At 37.6% G+C, this 26,763-nt stretch overlaps 4 protein-coding genes and 1 long non-coding RNA gene across 9 annotated transcripts; 3 read left to right on the forward strand and 2 right to left on the reverse strand.

Annotated features, from left to right (window-relative positions):
• Nucleotides 1-408: 408 nt before the first annotated feature.
• On the forward strand, nt 409-2,867 carry LOC110865554 (laccase-4). Its single transcript, XM_022114846.2, has 6 exons — nt 409-553; nt 645-796; nt 911-1,155; nt 1,242-1,370; nt 1,454-2,374; nt 2,487-2,867. The coding sequence occupies exons 1-6, from the start codon at nt 452-454 to the stop codon at nt 2,615-2,617; spliced, it is 1,680 nt and encodes a 559-aa protein (XP_021970538.1). The 5' UTR covers nt 409-451; the 3' UTR covers nt 2,618-2,867.
• A 202-nt stretch (nt 2,868-3,069) lies between these two features.
• On the reverse strand, nt 3,070-4,719 carry LOC110864026. The gene is made up of 3 exons (XR_002549556.2): nt 4,630-4,719; nt 3,581-3,637; nt 3,070-3,258 (listed from the first exon to the last, which is right to left on the reverse strand). It is a non-coding gene; the product is annotated as an uncharacterized LOC110864026 (long non-coding RNA).
• Nucleotides 4,720-10,874: 6,155 nt separating this feature from the next.
• LOC110944810 (lipoamide acyltransferase component of branched-chain alpha-keto acid dehydrogenase complex, mitochondrial-like) lies at nt 10,875-11,793 on the reverse strand. The gene is made up of 3 exons (XM_022186455.2): nt 11,635-11,793; nt 11,391-11,516; nt 10,875-11,302 (listed from the first exon to the last, which is right to left on the reverse strand). Exons 2-3 carry the CDS (start codon nt 11,397-11,399, stop codon nt 10,913-10,915), a joined length of 399 nt encoding a protein of 132 aa, XP_022042147.2. The 5' UTR covers nt 11,400-11,516; nt 11,635-11,793; the 3' UTR covers nt 10,875-10,912.
• Nucleotides 11,794-12,818: 1,025 nt separating this feature from the next.
• LOC110865553 lies at nt 12,819-16,705 on the forward strand. Of its 4 annotated transcripts, none has more exons than XM_035974761.1 (9): nt 12,819-13,150; nt 13,521-14,710; nt 14,881-14,987; nt 15,091-15,442; nt 15,612-15,807; nt 15,930-16,023; nt 16,114-16,219; nt 16,331-16,432; nt 16,529-16,705. In XM_035974761.1, exons 2-6 carry the CDS (start codon nt 14,615-14,617, stop codon nt 15,941-15,943), a joined length of 765 nt encoding a protein of 254 aa, XP_035830654.1. In that variant the 5' UTR covers nt 12,819-13,150; nt 13,521-14,614; the 3' UTR covers nt 15,944-16,023; nt 16,114-16,219; nt 16,331-16,432; nt 16,529-16,705. The 4 variants fall into 4 exon arrangements, with proteins under 4 accessions (XP_035830654.1, XP_021970535.1, XP_021970534.1 ...); XM_022114843.2 differs by having other exon boundaries at nt 14,483-14,710; XM_022114842.2 differs by having other exon boundaries at nt 12,819-14,710.
• Nucleotides 16,706-16,838: 133 nt separating this feature from the next.
• LOC110865552 lies at nt 16,839-20,184 on the forward strand. 2 transcript variants are annotated; one of them, XM_022114840.2, is made up of 11 exons: nt 16,839-17,316; nt 17,410-17,534; nt 17,648-17,701; nt 17,793-17,834; nt 17,908-17,961; nt 18,042-18,098; nt 18,229-19,013; nt 19,102-19,296; nt 19,381-19,651; nt 19,729-19,872; nt 20,022-20,184. In XM_022114840.2, the coding sequence occupies exons 1-8, from the start codon at nt 17,240-17,242 to the stop codon at nt 19,207-19,209; spliced, it is 1,302 nt and encodes a 433-aa protein (XP_021970532.1). In that variant the 5' UTR covers nt 16,839-17,239; the 3' UTR covers nt 19,210-19,296; nt 19,381-19,651; nt 19,729-19,872; nt 20,022-20,184. The 2 variants fall into 2 exon arrangements, with proteins under 2 accessions (XP_021970532.1, XP_021970533.1); XM_022114841.2 differs by having other exon boundaries at nt 18,045-18,098.
• The last annotated feature ends 6,579 nt before the right edge of the window (nt 20,185-26,763 follow it).

Here is a 26,763-nt window from a genome sequence, read left to right on the forward strand (position 1 = left end):
TATCATCTACTTTAATTTAAAATTTACATTTTTTTAAATGACAAATTTTACACCTACTAATTACACCAATAAATCAAAATTACACCTTTGCCTAGATATAATAAAATAAAATCATATAATATAACATAAAATAAAATCAGAACATTTTAAAATATAAGCAACATTAAATGTTATGGTGTTAGAATGTTCAAGTTAGTTGAAAACTGATACATGACGACTTTGTGTACATCCCAAGGAAAATGTTAACTAAAATAAACCAAGTTATCTATCTGTTTTTCTTATCAAACAAAAGTTAGTATCATTTTATTATTGGTCTACCATCTCTCATAAGTATCCACCAACCAGGCTAAAAATGACATTTGAGCAAATAACCCCTCAGTCTTTCCTTTATAAGGTTTGTGGTCCATTTGCCACACCACAGAAAAACACACAGCACTTGCATTTAATAGAAATGGCAGCCTCATGGTTCCAAGTGGCGGCGGCAATGGCGGTGTTGGCGGCTTGTGCTTTCCCGACGACAGTCGAGTGTCGTATTCGTAATTACAAGTTTAATGTAGTGTTTCTTTGTAAAGAGATTAATTAGTTTTTCTGGTTTAAGATATACTCATCATATATTCAACCTATTGTTGTTATAATGCATGCAGGTGGTAATGACCAATACCACAAAACTTTGTAAAAGTAAGCAAATTGTGACGGTTAATGGTCGTTTCCCAGGTCCCACAATAGTTGCTAGGGAGGATGACATCGTAACAATCAAAGTGGTCAACCATGTTAAATATAATGTCAGCATTCACTGGTTAGTATTCAAACTAGTCATCATCTTTATTGTTTAAGTTTTAGACGAATTTAACAGAGCTCATGAGCTTTTTTAAGATTAACAACATCATCTGTTGTGTAATTTAACCGACAGGCATGGGGTACGACAACTAAGAACCGGATGGGCTGATGGTCCTGCATACATAACACAATGCCCCATCCAACCAGGAGGAACCTATGTGTATAATTTCACATTAACGGGTCAAAGAGGTACCCTTTGGTGGCACGCACACGTGTTATGGTTAAGAGCCACAGTTCATGGTGCCATTGTCATCTTGCCAAAGCTTGGAGTTCCATACCCTTTCCTAAAACCCAATAAAGAAGTTGTGGTTGTCCTAGGTAATGTTTTCCTTTTTTGTCTCTCACTCATGCAACGATTTCTATAAATATCATGATAGTGTTTGATAACAAGAAAAAAATCACAGGAGAATGGTGGAAGTCAGATACCGAAGCTGTAATAAATCAAGCACAAAAATTAGGGCAAGCCCCAAATGTTTCTGATGCTCACACTATTAACGGGAATCCTGGACCTAATGCAAATTGCTTAGCAAATGGTTAATAACTTACATATCCTTTTAAGTTGATTTAATGTGATTCTTGACTAACTAGTGACAAACTTGAAATTTTAATATATCAGGAGGGTTCAAGTTACACGTGGATCAAGGAAAGACATACATGTTAAGAATAGTCAATGCTGCACTCAATGAAGAGCTTTTCTTCAGGATTGCAGACCATAAACTCAAAGTTGTGGAGGTTGACGCAGTTTATGTCAAACCATTCACAACTGACACCATTCTTATAGCACCAGGTCAAACCACAAATGCCATTCTAACCGCCACTCAAAAAGCCGGAAAGTACTTGGTGGTGGTCGCCCCATTCATGGATGCACCGATTGCCGTGGACAATTTTACCGCCACCGCCTCCCTCCATTACTCTGGTACTGTCACCTCCACCACTACTAAACTCGTTGCTCCACCACCTCAAAATTCAACTCCGGTTGCCAACACTTTTATAAACTCTCTTAGAAGCTTGAATTCCGCAACATATCCAGCTAAAGTCCCGTTGACAGTTGACCATTCATTGTTTTTCACAATTGGGCTTGGAATCAATCCATGCAAAACATGTGTCAATGGTAGCAGGGTTGTAGCAGACATCAATAATATCACATTTGTCATGCCAACAACAGCCCTTTTACAAGCACATTACTTTAACATAAGCGGGGTTTTTACAGACGATTTTCCTAGTAAACCATTGATGCCCTATAATTATACCGGCACACAACCAACAAACTTTGCCACGAACAAAGGTACAAAGCTATATCGACTTCCATATAATGCTACGGTACAACTAGTTTTGCAAGACACTGGGATGATCGCCCCTGAAAGTCACCCAATTCATTTACACGGGTTCAACTTTTTTGTTGTGGGAAGGGGTATAGGGAACTTTAATCCAAATAAAGATCCAAAAAACTTTAATCTTGTTGACCCTGTGGAAAGAAACACCGTTGGTGTCCCAGCGGGTGGATGGACTGCTATTAGATTCAGGGCGGATAATCCAGGTATAAAATCTTGACGTTTTATCTTTTTCCGTTTTGAATCTTGTGAATTTTATTTTACATTTTTATACATTTATCATTCATCAAAAACTCATTATTGTTTTCTATTTACTAGGTGTATGGTTTATGCATTGCCATCTTGAAGTACACACAACATGGGGACTCAAAATGGCTTTTGTTGTTGACAATGGAAAAGGGCCGAATGAATCTGTTATCCCACCTCCAAGTGATCTTCCAAAGTGTTGAGCCTGTCTTATAAGGAGTTTAGAAGTCGACCGTTCTTTTATCTAGCTCATTATGGGCTGCTTAGAGTGGAATAAATCAAGTCTAAATCCTCTTGTTTCTTTGGGAATTAAAGCCCATTTATTCCTTTATTTGGTTTTGAAATATATATGTTGATTTGTTTGATTGTAATTATGTATAAATATGAGAGTAAATCTCATGACGGCCTTTCAATTACTAATCCATTCATTAATAAATGCTCCACCTTCTGTTACTTTATAATTCTTAGACACTAGAGGGTAGGCCCGTGCGATGCACGGCATGACCAACAGTTAGCGTCCTTCATTTTGTTGTGCGTTCGGGGAAAATGTTTATGTATGGATAAAAGATAATTAGCCGAAAGACAATGTAAGAGAAGCCATACAAAACGTGATAAGAGCTTGTACCATGAGCCGGCCACACAAAATTTAAGGCGTGCATAGCACAGGAAACTTTGTTGCGTAATCTGTTTAAGAACAAACATGTATGCCAAGTCTAAAAACATACATTACAGGAAAAAAACTTAAAGGAGTTCATAAAGCTTCCGGTTTTATTCAATAATTCACGAAATCTTCTGCCGCTAATGCATGGCCATGTAGTCGACGTTCCCCTTAGTAGTTTCTTGTCTACAACAGGTTTAAGGAAGTAAACATAAGCAACGGGTATGAGCTAGTCAAATCAAATATCTATATGCTTATAGGCAAAATATATACCTTTCACCTGGAGCGCTACCCACAGAACCATCTGAATAAGAACCTTTATAAGTAGGGTTGGGAAATAAAAAAAGGAAATGTTAGGCAGAACTTTAACTTGGATGATGTATATATTAGTGGCTCATATGCCATTATTTTGTACAAAAATTGATAGAATGTAACTTCGTTCAAGTAGTGACACAACACAAATGGATATGATGTGTAAAACGTATATGCTTATAGGCTAAATACATACCTTTCACCTGGAGCGCTACCCACAGAACCATCTGAATCAGAACCTTCATAAGTAGGGCTGTGAAAGAAAGAAAGGAAATGTTAGGCAGAACTTTAACTTGGATGATGTATATATTAGTAGTTCATATTCCATTATTTTGTACTAAAAAGTTGATAGAATGTAACTCCGTTCAAGTAAATTCCCATTTATGAACTGCAGTTCAAGCTCGTTGAAGTTCATTCATTCCATTTAGCTATTTGGCATGTATAAATAGGGGAAAAAAGCATAAACCAATGATTTAACTTAAATATCCAAACGAACAAAGAAGCATAAACAAATTCACTACAAATTTCATCATAATCGATATAAAGAAAGGTAACCTTACGGAATGTGGGAATCTAGTGGTAATGCCCGCGCGTTGCCGACTTACCGTGGGTAAGTTCCATTACAATGCATTTCAACACTAAAGCGATGGGCTCGTATGCGTTCTCAAATCGAAAAAGCACATATCAAAACCAATGGTGTCGATCGTTACTATTTTGCAATTCGGCCACCAATAGGCTGATCACTTCAAAGGATCATGCTTCAGTCCAAATTAATGTTGGTCATTCAGACGAAAATGGTTTATATACTGGTCAATTTTCCACCTTTGCACTCTGCGGTTTCGTGAGAGCCCAGGTTTGTCCTTTTTTTTTCAATTTTACAATAAAAATATTATTTTATAATGTTGGAACAGTATATTATTACAATGCTAGTTATAAAACTTTATGGGTTATCTTTTTCATTTTTATCTGTATGGATCAAAACTGTCATCAGATTAAAAGTAATATATTGAAAACATATGTTAGCTCTTGTTTATTATTATTTATTAGTTTATATTATTTATATCTATTTTTCATATTTTTTCCATTTAATAAGTATCAGTTTTATAGCGAGTCATAAAGAAATAAACATGATGTTTGTATCATATAATATTCAATTTTGAACATTTACTTAAACACAACACAAATGGATATGTAGTTATGTGGTTCATGGAATTTGGTAAGTCAAAAGTATATATAGAAACTTACATGTACTTTCTGATTGTTTCTTTGAGCTTAACCGGTGTTGGTATTGTCATCACCCCTTTACCCTTCCTAGTCATGGGAGTAGGAGTGGTAGATCCAATGGATTGACAACTGGTTTCGTCTAGGAGCACACGCTTGCAGTTGAAGCTCTCAAAAGCCCCATGATGGTAGTATGTGGATGTGTCAACTTGGATGGTTCGAGTGGTGCCCACAAGTGAGTGTAAGCAGTTTGGGAGCGCTGAGATGCTACCGTTAGAGTTCTGTATCATGACTGGAGTGAAGCTATCCTGGATGCTTTCGGAATAAACGGTGTAGATATGCGAGAGACCCGATTCCACATTGAGTATAGACTGAGCAGTGGTGCTTGTTAGAATCTATGCAGTGTCATCGAAGCACACGATGACCGCATTTGCCGTGGAATCGAGCACATCAAGTTCAAGATGGAACCTGTTGAAAGTTTTTTTTTCAGATGTCAAAGTGTATAAAGGCGTTTGCCAACGCAGATAACTATAGAATACCAAAACCAAACCTTGCTCGGGGAAACATAACTGGGTTTTCACAGCCAGCACACCACAGCTCCCCGTGATCACACGATACACCTTTCATGCATTTTCCTCCTCCACACATAAGTCTGAACCACTCTTCGCTATTACGTACGCCTTTAATCACCACACGACAATTGAACTCAGCACTCTGCATGGATTAGAAGAAACATATTTAATGTATGGATAATAATAATGCCGGGGGAAACAATCGAAATTATAGAAAGTGTTGATACCGTGTGTTTCTTATTTTCTCGACCATGGCGTAATATTTCTTCAAGAGTTGCCAAACTTTCTGAACAGTTAGCAACAGCAGTGGTTTTCTTCATGTTGGCAGGTGTCTTCCGATATTTAGTTACAGGTTGCATAATGAAAGGGAGGATGCTTGAATGCAGCTGTGTACTTATAGAGACATGATAAGTAGGCTCTTGGGATGACATGTGGCAGTTTTCATTTTAATGAAAGTTTAAATGCAAAAATGTTATAGGATCTGAATATGAGAAGTCATCAGGTGTAAAGTTGCTCACACATCTAATTGCATTAATGATAACAAATAATAATAATAATAATAATAATAATAATAATAATAATAATAATAATAAATGATGATAACATTTATTTTGATGTTATGGAATCTGAATATGAGAAGTCTATATATATATAAATCTATATTATTAAATAAAATGGATGAGTTAATTGGTTAAAATATTATTTGAAAATCGTTTGGTAATTCCTGAAAAATGAAAAAAAAACCAATTTTAGCAAAATAAGCAAAAACCATTTCATAATTTTTTTTAAAATGTATGATAATATGAACTATGAAGGCTGAATAAGTACCAGATACGCTCCGTCTTCTCCGGTATTGATGGTTGCGTGAAATACGACAGAACTTCGGTCAGCATATCTTCGGAGCTAATATTGGATGTCCATGTCGATTTCGAAACCGAAGAATGATTACCTGACCTTAATAATTCTTAGAATTAACATCAGCTTCATTATCAAGCAGCAATGCAACAATCTAAAACCACAAAACACCAAAAAAAAAAAAAACAGCATAACCACAATAATTCGTAGAATTAAAATCAGCTCTATTATCAAGCAATAATGTCCAAGTAATACTGGGTTTCCAATCGCGCCCGTTACATAGAAAATGTTTAGAGCCACACCCATTGTTGTAGATATCTCGGCCTGTGTTACGTTCATCGCGTTTTCTCTAAACGTTCGCGTCACTTGGGCCAACAGCCCGGGTTTGTCGGGTTTGAATAGCTCGAGACGCACACCCTCGGGTGCTCTTTTTTCAACCGCGGCTTTTAAACACATGATCACTCGTTGCTTTTCGGCTTCTGAACTAATCGGGCTTCCATCTATATGTCTGATATAAAATTCCTGAAAAAATGAAAAAAGAAACCAATTTTAGAAAAATAAACAAAAACCATTCCATAATTTTTTTTTAAAATGTATGATAATATGAACTATGAAGGCTGAATAAGTACCAGATACGCTCCTCTTCTCCGGTACTGATGGTTGCGTGAAATATGACAGAACTTCGGTCAGTATATCTTCGGGTCATTTCTAGTGCTGGTTAAAAATGGCTAGGGCTGAGTCGATCTGTGCTGCTATCATAATGGATATTGGGCAACTTTTAACTTGTTTGGATCGACCTGTTCATAAGTAAATGGGTTGAATTCGCCACCTATAGAACATTCTTAATATATATTTTTTATATTTTTTGAAAGTAGACCTGGTTTGTACTCAAAATATCAATAAAAACCTTGGTAGCAAGTTCCTGTATTTTGCGAGTGTTATAGCTGATCAATATGTAAATTAAACGGCCATATGTCCGATTATGCAAATGGATTATGTTGTGTTTTGATGCAAGAAAATCAACTTCTAAGTTGTACCTACCATAGTTGTCTTTGTAACCAACTTTTATCACTGGGGACACATTAAGTAACTATCTGTGGTAACCCATAATTCCATAAATACATATATAGATGTTAGCCAGTATACTAATTATTATGAATAAACTGAACTCTCAAGCCCCAACTATCAATGGGGACTAAATAATAAGCTATCAATAGGCCCACAAAACAATGTAATAAGCCACTCATTTTTGTAAATGCTACTATTCAAAATTCAAATATAAACATGCAGGGACTAATGGAATATGCAATTTACAAACATGACTGTTTAGTTAGTAACCAATAAGTACTCTAACCTTTATTAGACCATTTTTTTTATATAAGAAAAGCAAACAACCGTTACACCAGCATGAGGAGAGTAAACATACCTACAAAATACTTGCCCTCTGTTGGTTCGAGGTCCTCAAACGCCGTAAGTAAGAACGGGTAGCGCGTAAATGAACCACTGGCATCGTCAACCCTCTTAACAGTCGTGGAGCCATTCAACCCGATAACAAAGGGGCTGTCTTTTAGAATCCGGTATTGATCGGTGCTCTGGAATATAAAACCCTTGAGTAAATATATCCCGCCTTCTTTGAGCTTGTCAAAGAAGTAGTGTGCAATGTTATTCCGGGCGGTACAATGCATCACACCTCCCTATGCAAACCAAACAACAGACTTTCAATAACGATGAAACTCGTAAAAAGGAAAGGGTACGGGGGTTAAAAGGGTGAGAGTTACCTTTATATCACTGACGACATAGTCGGTGCTCATATAGCGCTCATTGACACTTGTGACGTCCCACTTTCTGCAAACCATAACCGTGATGGGCCCAGTACTCCCTTCACGGAGGTCAGCAAGGACCATTTGGTTGCCAACACCAATTCCCGATGTATTCACACTAAGAGAGCTAGCCATGATAGTAGAGTAGCAAGTCTCAATATGGACCTACAACAATAGGGTAAATTCAGACCATTCACCTTCCCAGAAAGAAGCCAGTGAATAATCAATGCAATTAAAGCCGACCGTAAATTGTGGTGGTATGTAAACAGCCCCATTAAATGATCATGCAATTGTGATATGTAAATAGCCTCATTAATCAATATCCATAATTAAAACCCTAAAATCTTACTAATTAAATAATATGATATAATGACACAATTTCAATAATATGAAGAATGATTACCAGACCACAATAATTCCTAGAATTAACATCAGCTCCATTATCAAGCAATAATGTCCAAGTAATACCGGGTTTCCAATCGTGTCCGTTACATAGAAAATGTTTAGAGCCATACCCATTGTTGTAGATATCTCGGCCTGTGCTACGTTCATCGCGTTTTCTCTAAACGTTTGTGTCACTTGGGCCAACAGCCCAGGTTTGTCGGATTTGAATAGCTCGAGACGCACACCCTCGGGTGCCCTTCTTTCAACCGCAGCTTTTAAACACATGATCACTCGTTGCTTTTCGGCTTCTGAACTAACATCAGCTCCATTATCAAGCAATAATGTCCAAGTAATACCGGGTTTCCAATCGCGTCCGTTACATAGAAAATGTTTAGAGCCATACCCATTGTTGTAGATATCTCGGCCTGTGTTACGTTCATCGCGTTTTCTCTAAACGTTCGTGTCACTTGGGCCAACAACCCGGGTTTGTCGGGTTTGAATAGCTTGAGACGCACACCCTCGGGTGCCCTTCTTTCAACCGCGGCTTTTAAACACATGATCACTCGTTGCTTTTCGGCTTCTGAACTAATCGGGCTTCCGTCTATATGTCTGGTATAAAATTCCTGAAAAAATGAAAAAAAAACCAATTTTAGCAAAATAAACAAAAACCATTTCATAATTTTTTTTTAAAATGTATGATAATGTGAACTATGAAGGCTGAATAAGTACCAGATACGCCCCGTCTTCTCCGGTATTGATGGTTGCGTGAAATACGACAGAACTTCGGTCAACATATCTTCGGAGCTAATATTGGATGTCCATGTCGATTTCGAAACCGGTATTGATGGTTGCGTGAAATACGACAGAACTTCGGCCATAGTTGTATGGTTGTATAATTAAATCAGTATCAGTAGAAAACCTATTCTTGAAAATTCTCACAAAACACAAAATATAGTTAATGGATCTTAATTTATAAAAAAAGGATCTTTATCACAAGACTTTATTGTTTACCTTCTTCTACATTGTCTTGTAGTTTTATCCTTAAACTTGGATGCAACAATTGCCCAACTGCAGTTATCATCAATCATTTTAATCCAATCATCAACATATTTTCAATAACCTTAAAAAAAATCCTACTTGTCGGTTCCATGGATACCGATTTGCTGCCTCAATATATCATCTTCCTGAAAGGTTTAAAAAAAAATCCCAAATCAATCAAACAAAAACAGTTTAAAATTCAATGATGAAAACAAAAACAAAAACAAAAACAAAAACAAAACCAAACCTCTTGAGACCAAGAAACTATATGCCTCTCTTTCTCCTGCTGCTGCTTCTGAGGTTCACCATTATTATTGTGATTACTATTGATATTGGACATGTTTCTCCTTTAGCATGCTAATGTAAAGAAAGTCTTTTGGGGTGGGTTTATAAGCATTTAGTTGTATATGAAGTTATATAAAAGAAAAATACAGGAAAAAGGGAGGCCCAAATTGGGGTCTTTTTAGGGGTGAAAACTAAAATTCCTGAAAAAATGAAAAAAAAAAACCAATTTTAGCAAAATAAACAAAAACCATTTCATAATTTTTTTTTTAAAATGTATGATAATGTGAAGTATGAAGGCTGGATAAGTACCAGATACGCTCCGTCTTCTCCGGTATTGATACCAGATACGCTCCGTCTTCTCCGGTATTGATGGTTGCGTGAAATACGACAGAACTTCGGTCAGCATATCTTCGGAGCTAATATTGGATGTGCATGTCGATTTCGAAACCGGTATTGATGGTTGCGTGAAATACGACAGAACTTCGGCCATAGTTGTATGGTTGTATAATTAAACCAGTATCAGTAGAAAACCTATTCTTGAAAATTCTCACAAAACACAAAATTAAATAGTTATCAACATTCAAACCAGGATTGGATTAGGAACATTGATAGGGATTAAACTGAATATTGATATACAAAAATAGCCTTCGTCATGAACAACAAATAAAAAAAATAAAGCAGAATCGAAAAACAGCAAATTAGAATAACCAAAAATGAAATGTAAAGGCAATTATTGAAAAACAGAAAATTAGATTAACTAAAAATGAAATGTAAATCTAACTCGATTCTATGATCATCAAAAAGGAAGAGCAATACCACAAACCCTAAATTCATAGAAATTTCAATTAGGAGAAGAACTTTAGAAGAGAAAAGGCTACTTCGAACCTCGTGACCAGGTTCTATAATCACCCCTGAGATTTGGCCAGTTTTGCGACTTCCGTCCAAAGAATTCTTTATCCGCATCAGGATCCAAAAGGTTTGAAATCTTGCCATTTTCATCCAGCTCGTTAACTTCAGTCATCTTCTCTGTTAAGTCAGGGGTATTTCCGTCATTTTTGTTAACTTAAAGAGCAATTCGGTCTTTTGCAGGGGTATTCAGTCTTCCTAATAAAGTGAAAAAGACCGAATTGCCCTTTAAGTTAGCATAAAAGACGAAATACCTCTGACTTAACGGAGAAAAATGGATGACGGTAATGTGCAAGATGAAAATAGCAAGATTTCAAACCTTTTGGATCCAATTACGGAAAAACAAACCTTTGGATAAAAGTCGCGAAATTGGCCAAACCTCAGGGACGAAAATGGCATTTAACTCTTCTTAATTTAACCAAACTCATGAAATGGTTAAAAAAGTAATTACAAATACCTCAGGGTGAGTATCTTATCATGATAAAGTGAGTCAGCTATCTCGTGTAGTTTTTCTTCGGGTCCCTCCATGGGTTCGATAGAACTAGGATTAAACAATGCGGGTTTATCGTCAATAATTCCTTTTTCTAAGGCGTATTTGAGAACCTCTTCTTTTGATATTCTTCCATGTTTACCGGTTCCGGTGACATCATTGATATCAATATTATGCTCTTTTGCGAGGCTTCTAACAGCAGGGGTGCATAAAGCTTCACCTTTTTTACTCTTTTTAACCCCTGCCTTGTCGTCGGAATCAGATGTATCGGAACCTAGTGATGACTCAGCACCGTCGTGTGCAAGTGATGAATCATCAACTGATAATTTCAACAGAGTTTCACCAACCTGGGATAATACAAAATGTTACATACTTTTAAGACATAATATATAAAAAAAAACCAATAAAAAAGTTACTACTAAAAGTATTAAGTACCTTTATCATGTCACCAGGAATATGCAACACTTTAGCAACTTTTCCGTTATATCGACTTGTTATTTCTATGGTTGCTTTATCGCTTTGAACTTCACAAAGACGTTGATATTCTTCAACTTGATCCCCCTAACAGGATATATTCATTTCCGATAAACTCAACTTAATCATGCAATCAAAGAAGCATTTATCGTCTTAACATCGATGTGAGGACGATGTGTTTAACGTAAGAGTCTAAATAACTCACCTCTTGAACAAACCACTTGAGAAGTTCACACTCTGCAATACCTTCACCAGTTTGTGCTAAAGGTATGTCAACAATGCCATTGACCGGTTGACTTTCTAGTGCATTAGTTGAAAAGTAATGCCCTTTGATAGTATACAGATTGTTCAACTACATAAAAAACTCACATAAATTCAAGTTACCACAAAATTTTGTGCCCACGAGACAATATCGGTCCAGATGAAGCTTATTTTTTTCATCCGGACCAACAATGGCCCTGCACAAAACCTATTCTATCATCCAGACCAATACTAATCCAAACGCTAGCGTCATTTGTAACATTCGGCCTCTTGTACCACCATTATTGTATGCTTTGCACCCGATGGGTTGCTCATCCAGGTGAAAAGCGATAAATTCATACATCATTATGGCCTTTAGCAGCGGCAACATATTATGTACGTGTCAAATGACAAAATTACTTTTAAGAATTATAATCAAACAGAAGTATTACTTTTAAGAGCTTCAAAACAAAGAAAGGCCACTACTAGAAAATGAGGCTAATGCAACTTTTTAGATGCAACATTTTTCAATTGTGTTGCATTTGACTCTAATGCAACTTCTTTCAACACAAGGGTTGCATTAAAAGATCTAATGTAACCTTTTTGATAAAAAAGTTGCAAAATATTATTGAAATTGCAACCTTTTCATCCAAAAGTTGCGAATTTTACTAGTAATTCTAACGTTTTTTCTTGAAATGTTATGAATTTATTGGAATTTGTATCCTTTTCATCCAAAAGTTGCGAATTTTACTAATAATTCTAACGTTTTTCTAGAAATGTTACGAATATTATTGGAATTTGTATCTTTTGTTAGAAAAGTTGCATTGCTAAAACTTATAGGCAAACCGCTATTTTAAAAGTTCACATAACATAAAATATGAATGCATGAGTACTATATTAGTATTAACCTTTTATTCTATTAATTTTTATTAGATAAATGGCACTAGAACATTTAATTAACTTTTATACGATAACATTTACTCATATTTTTAAATTAAATAAGATTTTTTTTTTATAAAATGAAACTTCATTTATATATAGTAAAAGTTAATTAAAATAATAAAATCTATTATAAAAAAGAAATTCCATATTTATTTTTGTTTTTTATAAGACAATCTCATATAAAAAAATCAAAGTTCCCTATCCCGCCTAATTTTCCCTTTTTTTCTAAAAAAACCCAAATTTCCCCTCTTTCACATAACCAAAACCTAATTGTACATCTCAAACTACCATCAAACATCCTTCACTCTTGCTCGATCTCTATCAAACTGCTCTACCGCTTCAACTTTAGAGGTTCAAATCGTTGGCTACGAGGCTGCTTAAGTGGTAAACTGTGTGTAACAATATCCCCATACTTGCGTACCATATGTTCCCATGTCTCTCACACACAACGCTTGATCGATATCGGTTTATTCAACTATCCGACCGGGAGATCGTCTCCACAGTTCGAATAGGGTGATGTAATTGCAATTTGATTTCAGGTTTGATTCCGTAACTGAATGCAATAGTCACCGATTTAGTAACCCTATATGAAACAAAAGTTTGGTTATGTGGTTTTCAAGAATGCGATTGGAAGTTTTGTTTTCAGTTGTATTCGTTAAGTTAAATAGGCTTTAGGGTTTTAAAGCTAAAAAAGTGTCTAGAATGGGCCTTTTTCTGTGATAATATATGAATTGGTGTGACTATTACATTCAAATCGATGTCATACCCTAGTGAATTTGCTTGACTTCCTTAATTCCACGTTTACTAAACTGGTAGTCTATAAGTTAAGATGCTTAACCTTTTAAATTCAAAATTTAAGAGTTAAGCTGGTAGACAACTGTGATAACTATGGTGGTATATTACTGACAGCAATAGTGAGTTATTGTTCTTACTGCAAAGAGTTATCGACAACATGTATTTGAAAGATGAGTTAACTGCACAAGGATAATGTGCCTTTCCAAATATTGGACCATGGCCGGTGGTCCTTCCCGCCCACCCGCAGGGCCGCCCCTGGTGATTGATTATACTATTAGACTGTGGGGTGTGGGGCGTTGGTTGGGGTGGCGGTTTGGGTTCAACGCCGGCTGCTCCACCCCGGGCAAGTGTTGGGCATGGCGTTGCCCCTTTGGCGTGGGGCGGGGGTGGGGGTGGGTGACCTGGCTGGCTTTGGTTGGTTGGTTCAACAAGGAGAACTATATTGGAGTGTGTGGTTTTGGTAAAGTTTATAAAGGAGAAGTGTCTCACTCTGAGGGGCGAGGCATTGTCGCTATTAAGCATTTGGATCATGCCAGTCAACAAGGAGCACCTGAGTTCTTGAAAGAGTTGACCATGCTTTCTGATTATAAGCATGAAAATGTTATCTCACTTCTGGGATTCTGTTGTGAAGGGGGTGAGATGATCCTGGTGTATGAGCTTGCATCTTGTGGAAGCCTTGACCGCTATTTAAAGTCCCCTTATCTCACTTGGAGGCAACATTTGTCACTGCTGATCTCGGGCTATCAATAATAGGGTCAGCTAATGAGCAGCACTCACTTATTGTCACTGCCGCAGCAGATACCGGGGGGTATATTGATCCAGTATACTGGATGATGAACACCCTAACGAAAGAGTCAGACGTATACTCTTTCGGAGTGGCCTTATTCGAAGTTTTATGCGGGAGGTTATGTTATACACTTGATAACAAGGGTCATGTGGTTAAGGAGATTCTCACATGGATTAAGAGCTATGAACAAAACATGTTAAATGATATAATTTTTGATAATCCAAACATTAAACCAATGCATCAAAGTGTTTTAAAAAGATTCTCACGCATTGCATATCAATGTTTGAAGGAATCTCGTGAAGATCAGCCAGAGATGTCTGAAATTGTCACAGAACTTGAGAGTGCCCTTAATATTCACGAATTACTCCAAAATGAATAGTTTATAGGTAAATGGAACGAACAATTTCATGAGTACCAACAGATGATTAAGACTGCAAAACCTCCTCTGAACTACAAATCCAAAGATGAAATGATGATTCTTATGTCCAAAGGGGTTCTGCTTAATGTCGGCAAAACTGTAAGTAATTAGCTGCTATGTTAACAGTATATTAACATGCCCCATGCCATCGTTAGTTATATACACCCGAGTCCTTGAACTAGTTGTATATGTTCAAAACCAAAATTGAAAAAAGATATTATAATCTTAACATGCACGAACTAACTTGAACTTGTTTAATGGACGTACAGTGGTTTTCATTGAATAAGAAGGGAGAACGCTGTGAGATGATATCTATTGGAGAATGTTTGGGTTCAGGTGTACAGAGTTTTAGATTCTCGTCTAGATATAATTCAAGGTGACGTTTTCTGTTTCTAGCTTTTGAGAATATTTGATAAGTATTGAACAGAACTCAATTGTTGTCACATGGAATGTATAATCATTTGCTTCTATTCACGCAGATTTGCTGTGGACACTTACTCAATCTATACAGAGAATGATTTCAAAAAAATTCTACATGTAGGAACTCAGTTCTTGTCTCCGGGAATCACATACACGGTGAACCTGGTGTTCAAGTTTTCTAGAGAAGGGAAGAGAAGAAGGGAACCTATATTCCTCAAATACAGATTACAAGGGGAGAGAGAGAGTTCAATTTCATACCTTGCATATGATAGAGAAGATGGATGGTGGGCATGTGACTTGTATCAGTTTACTTATAACTACAGAATTGTTCATTTTCAGATTTTGTTTGAGGGCTATGATAATGGAGATTCCTTAAAAGTAGAAGGCATAGAATTCCAACCCTTGGTGAACGTAAGTTTACAAATAAAAGTTTGGTTATTCATGTACATCATTAATTAATAAATATCTTTTAATTTTCTTTTATTGTCCAGCCACGATAACATTAGTAATTTTTACTGTATGAAAGAAAACCCATATTAGTGACCAATTCAAAGTCTAATATGGTTATGTTGTTCCACAGGTAGAACATGTTGATGAGAAGCAACTCATATCAGATACAGATTCAGATTCAAATTGGGAAGAAAAACTGCCAGCTGATTATGAAGACATAATGGAAAGGTCAGAAAATAGCCTGCAATGGACAGCCAAGGAGGAGGCCTACTCAATTATTCGCAAAGGCTTCTTTATCAGTGTTAAAAAAAAGAAAGAGAAGCATTGTAAGTCCTTCATGCTTTTGTCATATGTAGTTGTTGTGGAGCCTATGAACATGGTTCCACCAGAGGAGATAATTATATATTGAACTGCTAAACATATCTATATACTTATGTTTGATATATAGTGGTTTTCTCTTGACAAAAATGGGAAGAAGTGTCATATGCTATCAGCAGCTCTCATATGGCATTGGGAAAAAAAGTGTTATCACCTGAATCAAGGTTCTTTTATATCCCTTGTCAGATTTCTTATATAAATTACTATTTTTTGCAAATCTTTTACATGTAAGATGATTTTCTAACATCTCTCAGATTTGGAGAAGCAATTCAGTGGGGGGATAATAGCTATATTTTTTTTTATCAAGACTAATGTCCAGTCCTAACTAGTATGGAGAATGTGGCTGTCATCTATTTGATTGTATGCTTTTCATTTTTGCTTTCTATTAGCTTAAGTCAAGCACTTTTTTTGTTTACACATTACATATCACTTCTTTAAATGAATAAGCGTACAAATTTCTCTAATGACCAGGGTATCTACAATAGGTTGACTTGGTGGGAGTCAATTTATAGTGGCAAGTAGCTGACTCGCAACAGGATGATGGGAGTTAGGGGTATATTTTGAGATCACAAGGTAATTATGTTTAGCGAGTAAACGAGTACCTTTTTTGTTTTCTTATTTTGTTTGTAATGTATATTTATGGACATGGTTGTATTTGATGATGGCAAGGTTATGTTGACCAAGATGATGAATATGAGGGCATGGACCTAATTGCATCTGCAAATAATGATGAGATCCAACAGGAGGATAGCCATGATGATGCACAAGTTCAAGATCAATTACATCGCCCAAATTAGAAAAAGAAATAGGCTCGGCTTAACTACATATACCACGATTTTAGCTTTTTATTGGTTATCTATACACACACACACACACACACACACACACACATATATATATATATATATATATATATATATATATATATATATATATATATATATATATATATATGTATAGGGCTTGGTTATATAAGAAACCCTATCTTTTTAAGAAAACTATGGAAACCCATTGTGAACCATTGATTAGCTTACATCAAACTTGATCAAAGGCCATAATTATTTTGGTATGAATAAAAATAAAAAGAAATAAAAAGGACTGCCATTTTTTACCATCCAAGGGCATTTTCGGAAGTGAACATACACATTGGGAAACAGAAACCACTGCCATGCAGTAGCCGTCTAATCAAAGAAGTGTAAACAAAATTCAAAAATTTATCTTCTTTTCCATTATACTCATTTCTCCCCTCCTGTTCATGTTTCTCTCTCGTCCCTAACCCTAACACAATTCAAAAGTTTTTCTTCTTTACCATTCAAAAGAAACATTGAAAAGCTACTCCCCAAACCCTAACACAGAAGCCGATAGTGTCCAGCTTGGAGAATGAGAAAGTCGTTCATAATCTTGTCGTCGTCGTTGAAGCTGAAACGATTAAGGAAGATTCAGACTTCAAGTAAAAGGTTAGTTTGTTGTTATCCATCATGTAAAAGGTGGTTTTCTTCAACGGATTATTGGAAAATGGCACCTGAGTTAGTTTTCGTTTATATATGTAGGACTTCGAAACACAGGTTAGGGCAAAAAAGGTCTAAGAGCCCTAGCGTTGTGATTTTATCCGACGAACCCAAGTCCGGACCTTCCAAACAACAATCTGACTTTGGTCCGACCCAACGGGAGTTAGGTTAGAATTTTTATGTTTCTGAACACTTAACATAGTTCAAGGTGATCTGTATATATTGATAGTGTGTTGGATAAGAAATTGGGCATAACTGAATTTTGTTGGATGCCTTGCAGTGTATGATGATACCGATAGTGTGTCAGCAAGCCATGGGAAAAGACGGAAAACAGGTAACGGTTAAGCAGTAATATTGTTTATAATTTGTATAAAGTATTGTTGGGCTAATCGTTTTCCTTACGAATGTATCGGTGCTAAATGAAGGTTGTGTGGAAAGCAAACGGGGACATAACAAAAAGCACAGTGGTAAGTTCCTTTTGTTGCAATAGAGGCTAATTGCGTATCCAGATAAATCTGAGTAACATGTTTGAAACTGTAGGGAAGAAAAGCATTGTCGGGGATATTTCTGGGTGTGGAAATAAAAGAAAACGTGGTTAGTTAAATACTGTTGGCTTTGTTTAACTTGTGTTAATTGGGCATGACCTTGAAAATTCACTAACATGTGATAATCAGCAGGTGAAAGAAACAGCGCCGATGACAATTATGGCAATGTAATGCGAAAAAACCGTGGTTAGTTATTTTTTAAGCCCTTCAAAAATTTGGATGTTACGAATGAAAAATTCTTACATGTTGTCATCGGTGGTTGTAAAGTAGACTAATTGTTTGGGATGTTGTTGTTTCGTATAAAATGTTATTTAAGTAAGTAGGGCAGAAGTGACGGCTACATCGAAGGGCGGGGCGTTAAGGACCAAAAAGAAGAAGGGTTCAGATGACAATGGGAAAGGTAAAGCAGGGAAACCAAAGGTAGTTGGTAACAAACCGGAAAAGGTTCAGAAAGCCCGTAAGCGAGCAAAAAAGGATGAATTTCCAGGCATAAGGACAAGATCTGCACCATTGCTGTTTTATAAGTGTGTACGGGCATTGACAGAACAACAACGTGACGCAGTCAGGGAAATGGGCTTTGGACGTTTGCTAACTTTCAGCATTGATGGTTTGCCGGCTAAGTTAGGTTATTTTGTTGTGGACAATTTTAATCCAGATAAGATGGTGATATGTACGCCTGCCGGTGATATCAAGGTGAACAGGAAAGTGATACATAAGTTATTAGGGATTCCGACTGGTGGACAAAAGTTTAGTTCGATTGGTAAGCTGCCGATGCTGACTGATGCCATTGCGGATTGGAGGGCGAGATACCCGGGGGCAATGGTGCCTCCAACAAAGATGGTGAAAATGATAGATGAGTCCGATGGCGAAGACAGTTTTGATTTCAGGATGGATTTTGTAATGTGTTTTGTGGCAGTGCTGGTTGATTGTTATAAACAAAGTTGTTTACGGGAAGAAATCTTGGAGTATCTGGATGAAGAAATGGACTTTGCAACAATAGACTGGTGTGACCTTGTTGTAGAAAAGCTGAGAACTTGCAAGGATACCTGGAATCGGCTTGACCCACAAAGTTTCTTCGTCGGTCCTCTAGCGATTCTGATGGTAAGTGTACTTTTAATTATTTTAGATAATTAACATGTGTTAGAATAGTTGATTATTTCCGCGCTGAACGGATCGTTGTTTCTTGTAGTTGTTGTACGTTGATAGCATTGAGTGCACGGGGATGGAGGTAGACAGTGCGGTGTGTCATTTAGCTTTTTGGAACTTGAAAAGATTGAGAGAGAGAGAAAGGCTTTAAATCCTTGCTGGTGGGTTTGGAACAGGACGGTTTAAAGGATTAACACGTCCCAGAAACTATAACGTGGAACACTGGGCAACTAAAGAGGTAAAGTTAGATGCTCTAACATGTGTTTTTTGCAATTAGTATATGTTCATAGTATGAAAAATGTTGAAAAACTATTCTCAACAGGAGAGGTTGACGATAGTACGACAGTTAATATGCGTGACAAAGAAGAACAAAGTCAAAATTGAGGGTATGTTAGAATCGCTATTGGTGGAGAGCCATGAAGACGAAGAAGTACAAGCGTTGAAGGCAACGTTTGAAAGTATGTTTGAGAAGAAAGTTAGTGAAAGGGAGGATCACGATGACGCGGTAGATTTAGCGTCACACAAGATCAATTCGGTCTTGGGAGATTTGAGAAATGATGAAAGGTTTCACATCAACGAAGGAGAGAACGCTGGTTAGTAACTGTTATTGTTTGTGTTATTTAGTTAAATATTTTGTAATCCATTGATCGTTGTGCAAACGATTTCGTAGGGGATGGCATGGACGACGATTTTTCGGATGGGTCACCAATAGCAAGCTTGTACAGGAAGTCGCTTATCCGGCAAAACAAAAAAATCAGTAAAAGTAGATTGAAAGCTGTAGGATCTTCAGCAATAGACTTTGATGCCTAAGAAGGTGTGCTGACAATGTTTATGAAATGAACACGGAACCACGTGTTAAATGTTATACCTGTTGTGTTGGTTATCATTCTTAATTTGGTAACTGTAACACATTTTGACGGTGTGGCAACCTGTATTGATTGACATATTTTTTTGGGTTTGCAGCTGATGTTGCGGGCCAATCATTCGTAGATGATGGTGGAGAAGACTATGCTGAAAAGATGGAAGATGGTGGAAAGTCGGGTCTGGTGCGGAGATCTGCAAGACTTGAGAAGTTAAAGCATGTTAGTAAGGCAGAAGAAGGGTTTGTGACCCCAAAAAGAAGAAAGACAACTATGAAGTTTGGTGGACAAGACACGGATGGTGGCAAAGAAAAAATAGCGCAAAAAGAGTTTATGTACCTTTACTATATGTTATGGAATGAAATGTTTACTCTAACACACGTTAAGGTGATAATTATCGTATAGTATAACCTTCCTTTGTGGTTGCAGCAGATGGTGCGGGGGAATCATGCGTATTTGCTGATGGAACTGAGTGTACCGGAGCGCTGGAAGAAGGAGGTATGTCGTCGCGGGTAAGGAGATCTCCCCGTCTGAATAAGTTAAAGGATGCTCCCGAAACGAAAGCAAGCTTTGTGACCCCAAATTGCCCGAAGATGAAAATAAAGATTGATCGGGAAAAAACGGATGATGGCAACGAATCAGGTAAACTGTAACATGTGTTACTAGTTTCATCATACATTTAGATTTAGAATTAAACGCGTAGTTTGTTGCTCGTTAAAATTTATTACCCTCTAATATGCGTACGTGTCTGAAACCCATTTAATATTTATGTGATGTTATAGGGTTGAACAAGACTAAGAAGCAACTGGAAGAGAGAGAACTGGGGTGTAGTGAACTTGGGCAAAAAACAAATGAAGTCGTCGAAGGTGATAAGAGTGTTCATGATGCTGGTAATTCAAGTGGAGGTGACTGTAGTGTTGGTGGGGCCGAAGAAAATAAAGGAGCAGGAGGCGTGGATAAAAGTGATGCTGAAGAAGTGCATAAGCCGCTAGGTTTAATGCGTGCAATACTGCGTATTAAAGCAGCAGAAGTGCATGGTGCACGTGGTAGTTCCCGTACCCCTTTAATAATGCCTGACTTTAAAAGTGTGCTTTGTTACTTTATTTGATTTAACATAGGGCATCTTGTTTGGACAGATTACCGTGGTTCGGACATGCAGTTTGTTAGTAAAGATGAACATAGAGTGGATACAGACAATAAAGTGGCTGCGAATGACAATGATGAACAGAACACCGATCTGGAAGCGAATGACGCCAAAAAGGATGAGATTTACGAAGTAAGGTGTAACACCTCGAATTTTTGTGTCCAATGATGTGTTAACACGTGTCATTTGTTTACACGTGGCATCTATAATAAATAAAGGACTAATTTTGACAAACCTTGAAAGTATATAAATTCGAGGGTTATAAATGTCAACAAGGGTAAATATACTGTATAGTATCCCTAAATAATGCTTAAACCTTCAAACGAATAAATTATAGATCGTACAAAAACAAAACGCGGAAGAAAGTGAGAGATTACAAACTACAGGGGTTAACTGTGTCAACATGTTTAATAATACCTCTGAGTGACCCTTTAACGTTCCAAAGACTTTGTAACGGTATTATACCCTCACTAAAATAATATATATGAATTTCGCGAAGTTTCGATATGAAACGAGAAAGTTACGATCGAATTCGTAGAAGAAGGGTTAAAAACGTCAACAGTGAAAGTTAAGGCTTTCCAATATAATTAATAAATAAACCGGGGACTTAATAATGCGGGTAAATAACACGAGGCCCCTATCGGTAAATAACCGAGGGCCAAACCGCAAAGTTACCCCTTCAAAACCGAAAGGTCAGGTAAATCATTACGAAAGATTTCGTTATTAATTACCGGATTCTGATAATCATGACAAAAGATTTTAAAAATCTGAAAAACAGACTTCTCGCGACCCGCGTGAAGGTTAGGCTTAAGTGTAAGCGGGCCGCGAGCCTCCTAAATAACACGCCTGAAATTTGAACTTTAGGCGACCCGCGTTAAAATGCATGGGAACTCCCATGCGGGCCGCGTAAAGTGCCCAGATGCAGAATTGTTGTAACTACTTGGCCTTTGGACCATTTGAACGATCAAACCTCAATCAATGAGGCATGGGCACCCTACAATTGACCCATAACACTCTAGGCCACCTGCCCATCATCCATGGTCACTTATAGACCAATGTGTGATGATCTTGGAGCTTGGTTTGCACTATAAATAGCAATGTTGTAGTTACAACATTCACACAACTCAAAACACAACTACTGACCATTCTAAGAAGCTCCAAGCATTCTTCTCTGCTCCATATTCAAGTACTAACTTCTGTAAGTTACCTTGATCATCCATAGTTCAGTTTATGCTTAGTTTTTAGCTAAAAACCAAACCGTCGTAACTACGGTTTGACTTTACAATAAATCAGTAATGGTTCAGTCGTATGTCGAATCAAAAATGGTTATGAGTTGGTATTTATGTGGGTAATAAACCTCTAAAATGGTTCCCCCTGATCACCACTCTAACTATGGCAAATGTCGAGTCAAACGTGCGGTTAAAAAGTCAACAGAAAGCTATTTTAGCGATTTATGCATAATCTGTAATGTATATGATATGGAACCTGTTTTGATAATCATAAATCATGATAATAAGTATATAAACTTGTTTGCGCTCGTTTGAATCGATCATTTGCTATATTGAACCGGTTCGGAGTCGAAAGTCGCAAAAGTTTGACTTTTGCTTTGACTTCAGTTCTGGCCCGTTTTAGTGAGGTATAAATATACCTTAGGACTCTCTTAGGACCAGGTCACATGTTGGTATAAACCTCTGTGGTCGGTTCATGAGTTATCCGAGTCTTTTGCGCAATTCCGTCATTCGCCTAAAAGTTGACCGTAACGGCCTTTTAAAATTAAAACGAGTATTTCGGACACGTGAACGGACCAAAACCTTGCTTGTTAAATTATAAGCATGTCCTTAAAGTTTCACGTCAATCCGAGGCCTAGAATGAGAGTTATGCTAAAAGGCGCACTTTTAAGAAAGTTTTGTAATTAACGGCGCAATTAGCATAACGCCCATCTAACCCAAGTTTTCGTCACCAAAACTTTTACCCACTGTGGTAAAATAATATTTTGGGAATTTTAAAGATTTTTAATAATTTTTACCTTGCTCATAACCTGCGGTTATGGCTACGGTTCGGTAAATACCGAATATGCCCTTTTTGGCCAAAACGGGAGTTCTACAAGGTCTTTTGACCCGATTCCAGTTGCCACTGGTTTTAAATAATAAATAAAGTATTTTAAGCTTTATAAGCTGTTCGGGAAACTCAGATTTCCTGTAGAACTCGAAAAGCCCTTTTAAAGTCTTTAAAATGACCGAAAAGCCCCTACGGGGCATAATATTAACTTAAACTCGTTACGGGCATTACGGAGGGTATCCTACTGATACCAAAATACTTTTAAGGCATATTGACTTAGGAAATAAGCGTAGGACACTTATGGTTAACCGTTTCGCCTATTTGCGCACACGGTACGGCCCATGGAACTAGTTTTCGTGCAATAGCCGATATGGGTCAAATTATATTATTTGAACCCCAAAATCCAGAGTATGAACTATAAACCCACATAAAACAAGTCACTGAACTTGTCGGGTCCAAATCATACTCCATTCCCGGTTTTCGCCTTTTCGTGCGAATTAACCATATCTATATATCGGAATCAACCGGTTTAAGCTACGGCTAATACAAGGACCGTTAGGATTCTAAGAGGTTAATTAAAACCTTCGTTCCAGATTAGGAGCCCCAGTAAAAGCTATCGGTGACTTGATCTAAATTAAGGATTTATACTTGCAAAGGTAAATACTTTAACTTATTTCCCCTATATGGGCTTGGGTTACGGTATATTAATACCGCTTGATTGAGCATTATATAATTCCATCGCTTAGGTGGTTAATTGATTAAATATGATCGGCTCATTTAAACAGTTTTGTTGCTTATAAGCCTTTGGGGGGTTTAATGACCGTTGTCCCGGATATCCTTGGCATCATTTTACGAAATGGCCACGACCATCGACATCCCGGTGTAGGCGTACACCCGGTATAAAGTGTCGACATTAAAAATTAAAAGACGTAGCCGTTGGTTTTTGTACTACGGTTTTACGCAAACGTGGTGTGTCTATAAATCTTTAACCCGGCACGACCCGGGCTACTGAACGCATAAAAGAACATGTAAAACGTTCACAAGATCATTATGAATTTTCCCAAGTTATAAAAGAGTTTATGCCTTGTGCATTCAAATCAATTTTAATAAACATTTTCAAATGTGTCAGTTGAATGTATTTACCAGTGTAAACTGACGTATTTTCCCCAAAAAGATTAAGTGCAGGTACCTAAACGTAATTGGCTGGTATTAGCTCCCTTGCGTCGGGATAAGTCTCGCAAGCTTGATTGCAGTATCTGATGGAACAATACTTTATGTTTATTTACGATCCACTGTGGATATATCCAACCCCTGTAATACATTTTGATATTACAATCAGAGGTTGAAATTTATATATTTATCTTATGCTTCCGCTGTGCATTATATAATTGTGTGGTTTGACTATATTGTTGCCAACATCGTCACGGTAATCCCCCACCGGGCCCACCGGTGAGACACGTGGAAATCGGGGTGTGACATAAGGTTTGTTTGTGATCAAGAGGTGGCCAAAATGGTCGAGATGGAGGTTAAGGATAGCAAACAGGTTGAATGGAATGAGAAGGAAGGTAATCTTCGGAAACCGTTTTATTTGTTTAGCCATGCTTAGCCATGCCTTATTTATTCGAAAAATGTTTATGCAAGTACAGATCGTAAGATTGAGAATGAAGTTAGGGCTGCATCTGATGGAAGAAAAGGAGAGAGTGGTGGCGTCGTGTTTTCATCTGTGGAAGGTGCTGTTAATGATAAGGACGAACATGGGGTTCTGGATGGCGAAGGCAAGGGGGCTGTTGATGAGTGTGACCGTGTTTTTAACGGTAATTATTTATGCAGCTTCTGGTACTAAGTTGTGCATGAGATGTAACAGCATTGTTTTATGCAGCTGCAGAAGGTAAGATTGAGCATGATGGGATGCATGCTACTTATGTAAATATGCAAGGGTGCAGTAGCGCGGGGGTAGACTTAGTTTCGGGCGACGGTTTCGAGAAGGCCCAGGATGTCGATGGAAAAGGGAAAGCGGCTGAAGAGGTCCCTCCTGCGGAAAAGAACGGTAAGGACTTTCATGCTCTAACATGTGTTAACTGGTTTCCTACATGTATCATTTAGTGAGTTAACATGTGTTAATCATACAAACAGTGTGCGAAGGGGATACCGTTTTTGATGAACGGAATTTAGATGGCCCGAATTGGAGTCTTGGAATGACACAAATTGGGGGTCAATTCAACGTGTCACAGGAAATTGGTACGATATAGCATTAAACAAAGTTAGTATTGATGGGTTAGTTCGAGTCATATATAATATACTTATTTGCATTAAACGTGCAGGTTGCACAAGTGGGAAGATGGATGATATTCCTCGGACAGAAACCGAGCGTTCCGGTGAGCTTAAACACATTCATTTACCGCATCAAGTGTGTTGTAATCTTTAATACGTTACGTGAGTTATTTATTTTATATGTGTTAGGCGATATGGAGGCTACCACAGACTTGAGTATGGTTATAATGGTAGACCCAGTTAGCTCCTATGACCCGGCCATTGCAATCCACAAAGGTCAAACTGGTCTGGAATTTTGTGGGGGTGATATGTATGAGGTGGAGGACAATATTCCGCTTGCAAACCGTGTGCGTATGTTGGCTGAGTTGGGGGCACAAAAAAGGAAGCTCCCTTTCAGAGAGAAAGTGGCAGCGGAACCAAACAGATCACCTTACTATATAAGGACTGTTGACATGGGGCAGCCAATAACTAAGAAGGAGACAAATGTGTGGGAGTACATATACGCTGATGAAAGCCCGTTGCACCTTTTAAGTGGGTATTCTCGTAGGAAGCGGGCAATGGAGGCAAACGTGTAAGTAGAACTGCAACGTGGTTTATTGTTTTATAGTAATAGGGTAAACCATTAACCAAGTTCCACACTGGATAATTGGTTATATTTTGTTTTTTTCTGCAGGAGGGAACAGGGTTCGTCGTCGGTGGTTGATGTAGATAGTCCGATACACATGGCTGTGTAAGTAGGGGGGTCATCGTACGAAATTTTAGTAAAACAATAAATTACATATGTTAACGTATGCAATTTAATTTATAATTTGTACATCTGACACCAGGGAGTTGCTGTTTAGAAGCCCTACCCATGTACAAGCGTCTCGGTCTATGTTCAAGAGTTTAAACGTTGGCAATGAGGTCTCAGATGGTATTATTGACTGTTGGGCGGATGTGCTAAACTCCCAAGAGAAAAGAAAATCACGGGAGGCTTACAGTAGGCAATTCTTTGGTACTAAAGTTGTGGTGAGTGTCATGTATATAGAGATTACAGTGTGGCGACTTTTTGACCTTATTAATTTCTCTGTTGTGCTTAAAGTTTCCGTGGATGCTCACATCTGAGGAAGGCGGAGTAGAGGCGCGGATGCACAAGTTTCGGCTTGGGATAAAAGGTGCGGTTAACAGCGGTGAAAACGTTCCTGATTTTCGAATTCAAGACATTGTTTTCTTCCCTATATTGGAGCACAAACACTTTTACTTGCTAGTGTTTGAGTTACGCGACCCCGGGATTTATGTCGTTGATAATGACAAAGCCCGACAAGGTCAGTTGATAGAAGATAGTGTCTACTACCTACACAAGGACACAGCGTATAAGATCGTAAGTCACTAA

The sequence above is a fragment of the Helianthus annuus genome, chromosome 6 (assembly GCF_002127325.2).
Source record: "Helianthus annuus cultivar XRQ/B chromosome 6, HanXRQr2.0-SUNRISE, whole genome shotgun sequence".
NCBI classification, from domain to species: Eukaryota; Viridiplantae; Streptophyta; class Magnoliopsida; order Asterales; family Asteraceae; genus Helianthus; species Helianthus annuus.

What these genes read in the sequence shown, in the direction of transcription:
- LOC110865552 (XM_022114840.2), top strand. Translation starts at nt 17,240, where the DNA reads ATGAGAAAGTCGTTCATAATCTTGTCGTCGTCGTTGAAGCTGAAACGA. An exon ending in TGGGAAAAGACGGAAAACAG is followed by an intron (nt 17,702 to 17,792) that starts GTAACGGTTAAG and finishes TGCTAAATGAAG; the next exon opens with GTTGTGTGGAAAGCAAACGG. An exon ending in ACATAACAAAAAGCACAGTG is followed by an intron (nt 17,835 to 17,907) that starts GTAAGTTCCTTT and finishes TTGAAACTGTAG; the next exon opens with GGAAGAAAAGCATTGTCGGG.
- LOC110865553 (XM_022114842.2), top strand. Translation starts at nt 14,615, where the DNA reads ATGATTAAGACTGCAAAACCTCCTCTGAACTACAAATCCAAAGATGAA. An exon ending in TGCTTAATGTCGGCAAAACT is followed by an intron (nt 14,711 to 14,880) that starts GTAAGTAATTAG and finishes ATGGACGTACAG; the next exon opens with TGGTTTTCATTGAATAAGAA. An exon ending in AATTCCAACCCTTGGTGAAC is followed by an intron (nt 15,443 to 15,611) that starts GTAAGTTTACAA and finishes GTTGTTCCACAG; the next exon opens with GTAGAACATGTTGATGAGAA.
- LOC110865554 (XM_022114846.2), top strand. Translation starts at nt 452, where the DNA reads ATGGCAGCCTCATGGTTCCAAGTGGCGGCGGCAATGGCGGTGTTGGCG. An exon ending in TTCGTAATTACAAGTTTAAT is followed by an intron (nt 554 to 644) that starts GTAGTGTTTCTT and finishes TAATGCATGCAG; the next exon opens with GTGGTAATGACCAATACCAC. An exon ending in ATTCAGGGCGGATAATCCAG is followed by an intron (nt 2,375 to 2,486) that starts GTATAAAATCTT and finishes TCTATTTACTAG; the next exon opens with GTGTATGGTTTATGCATTGC.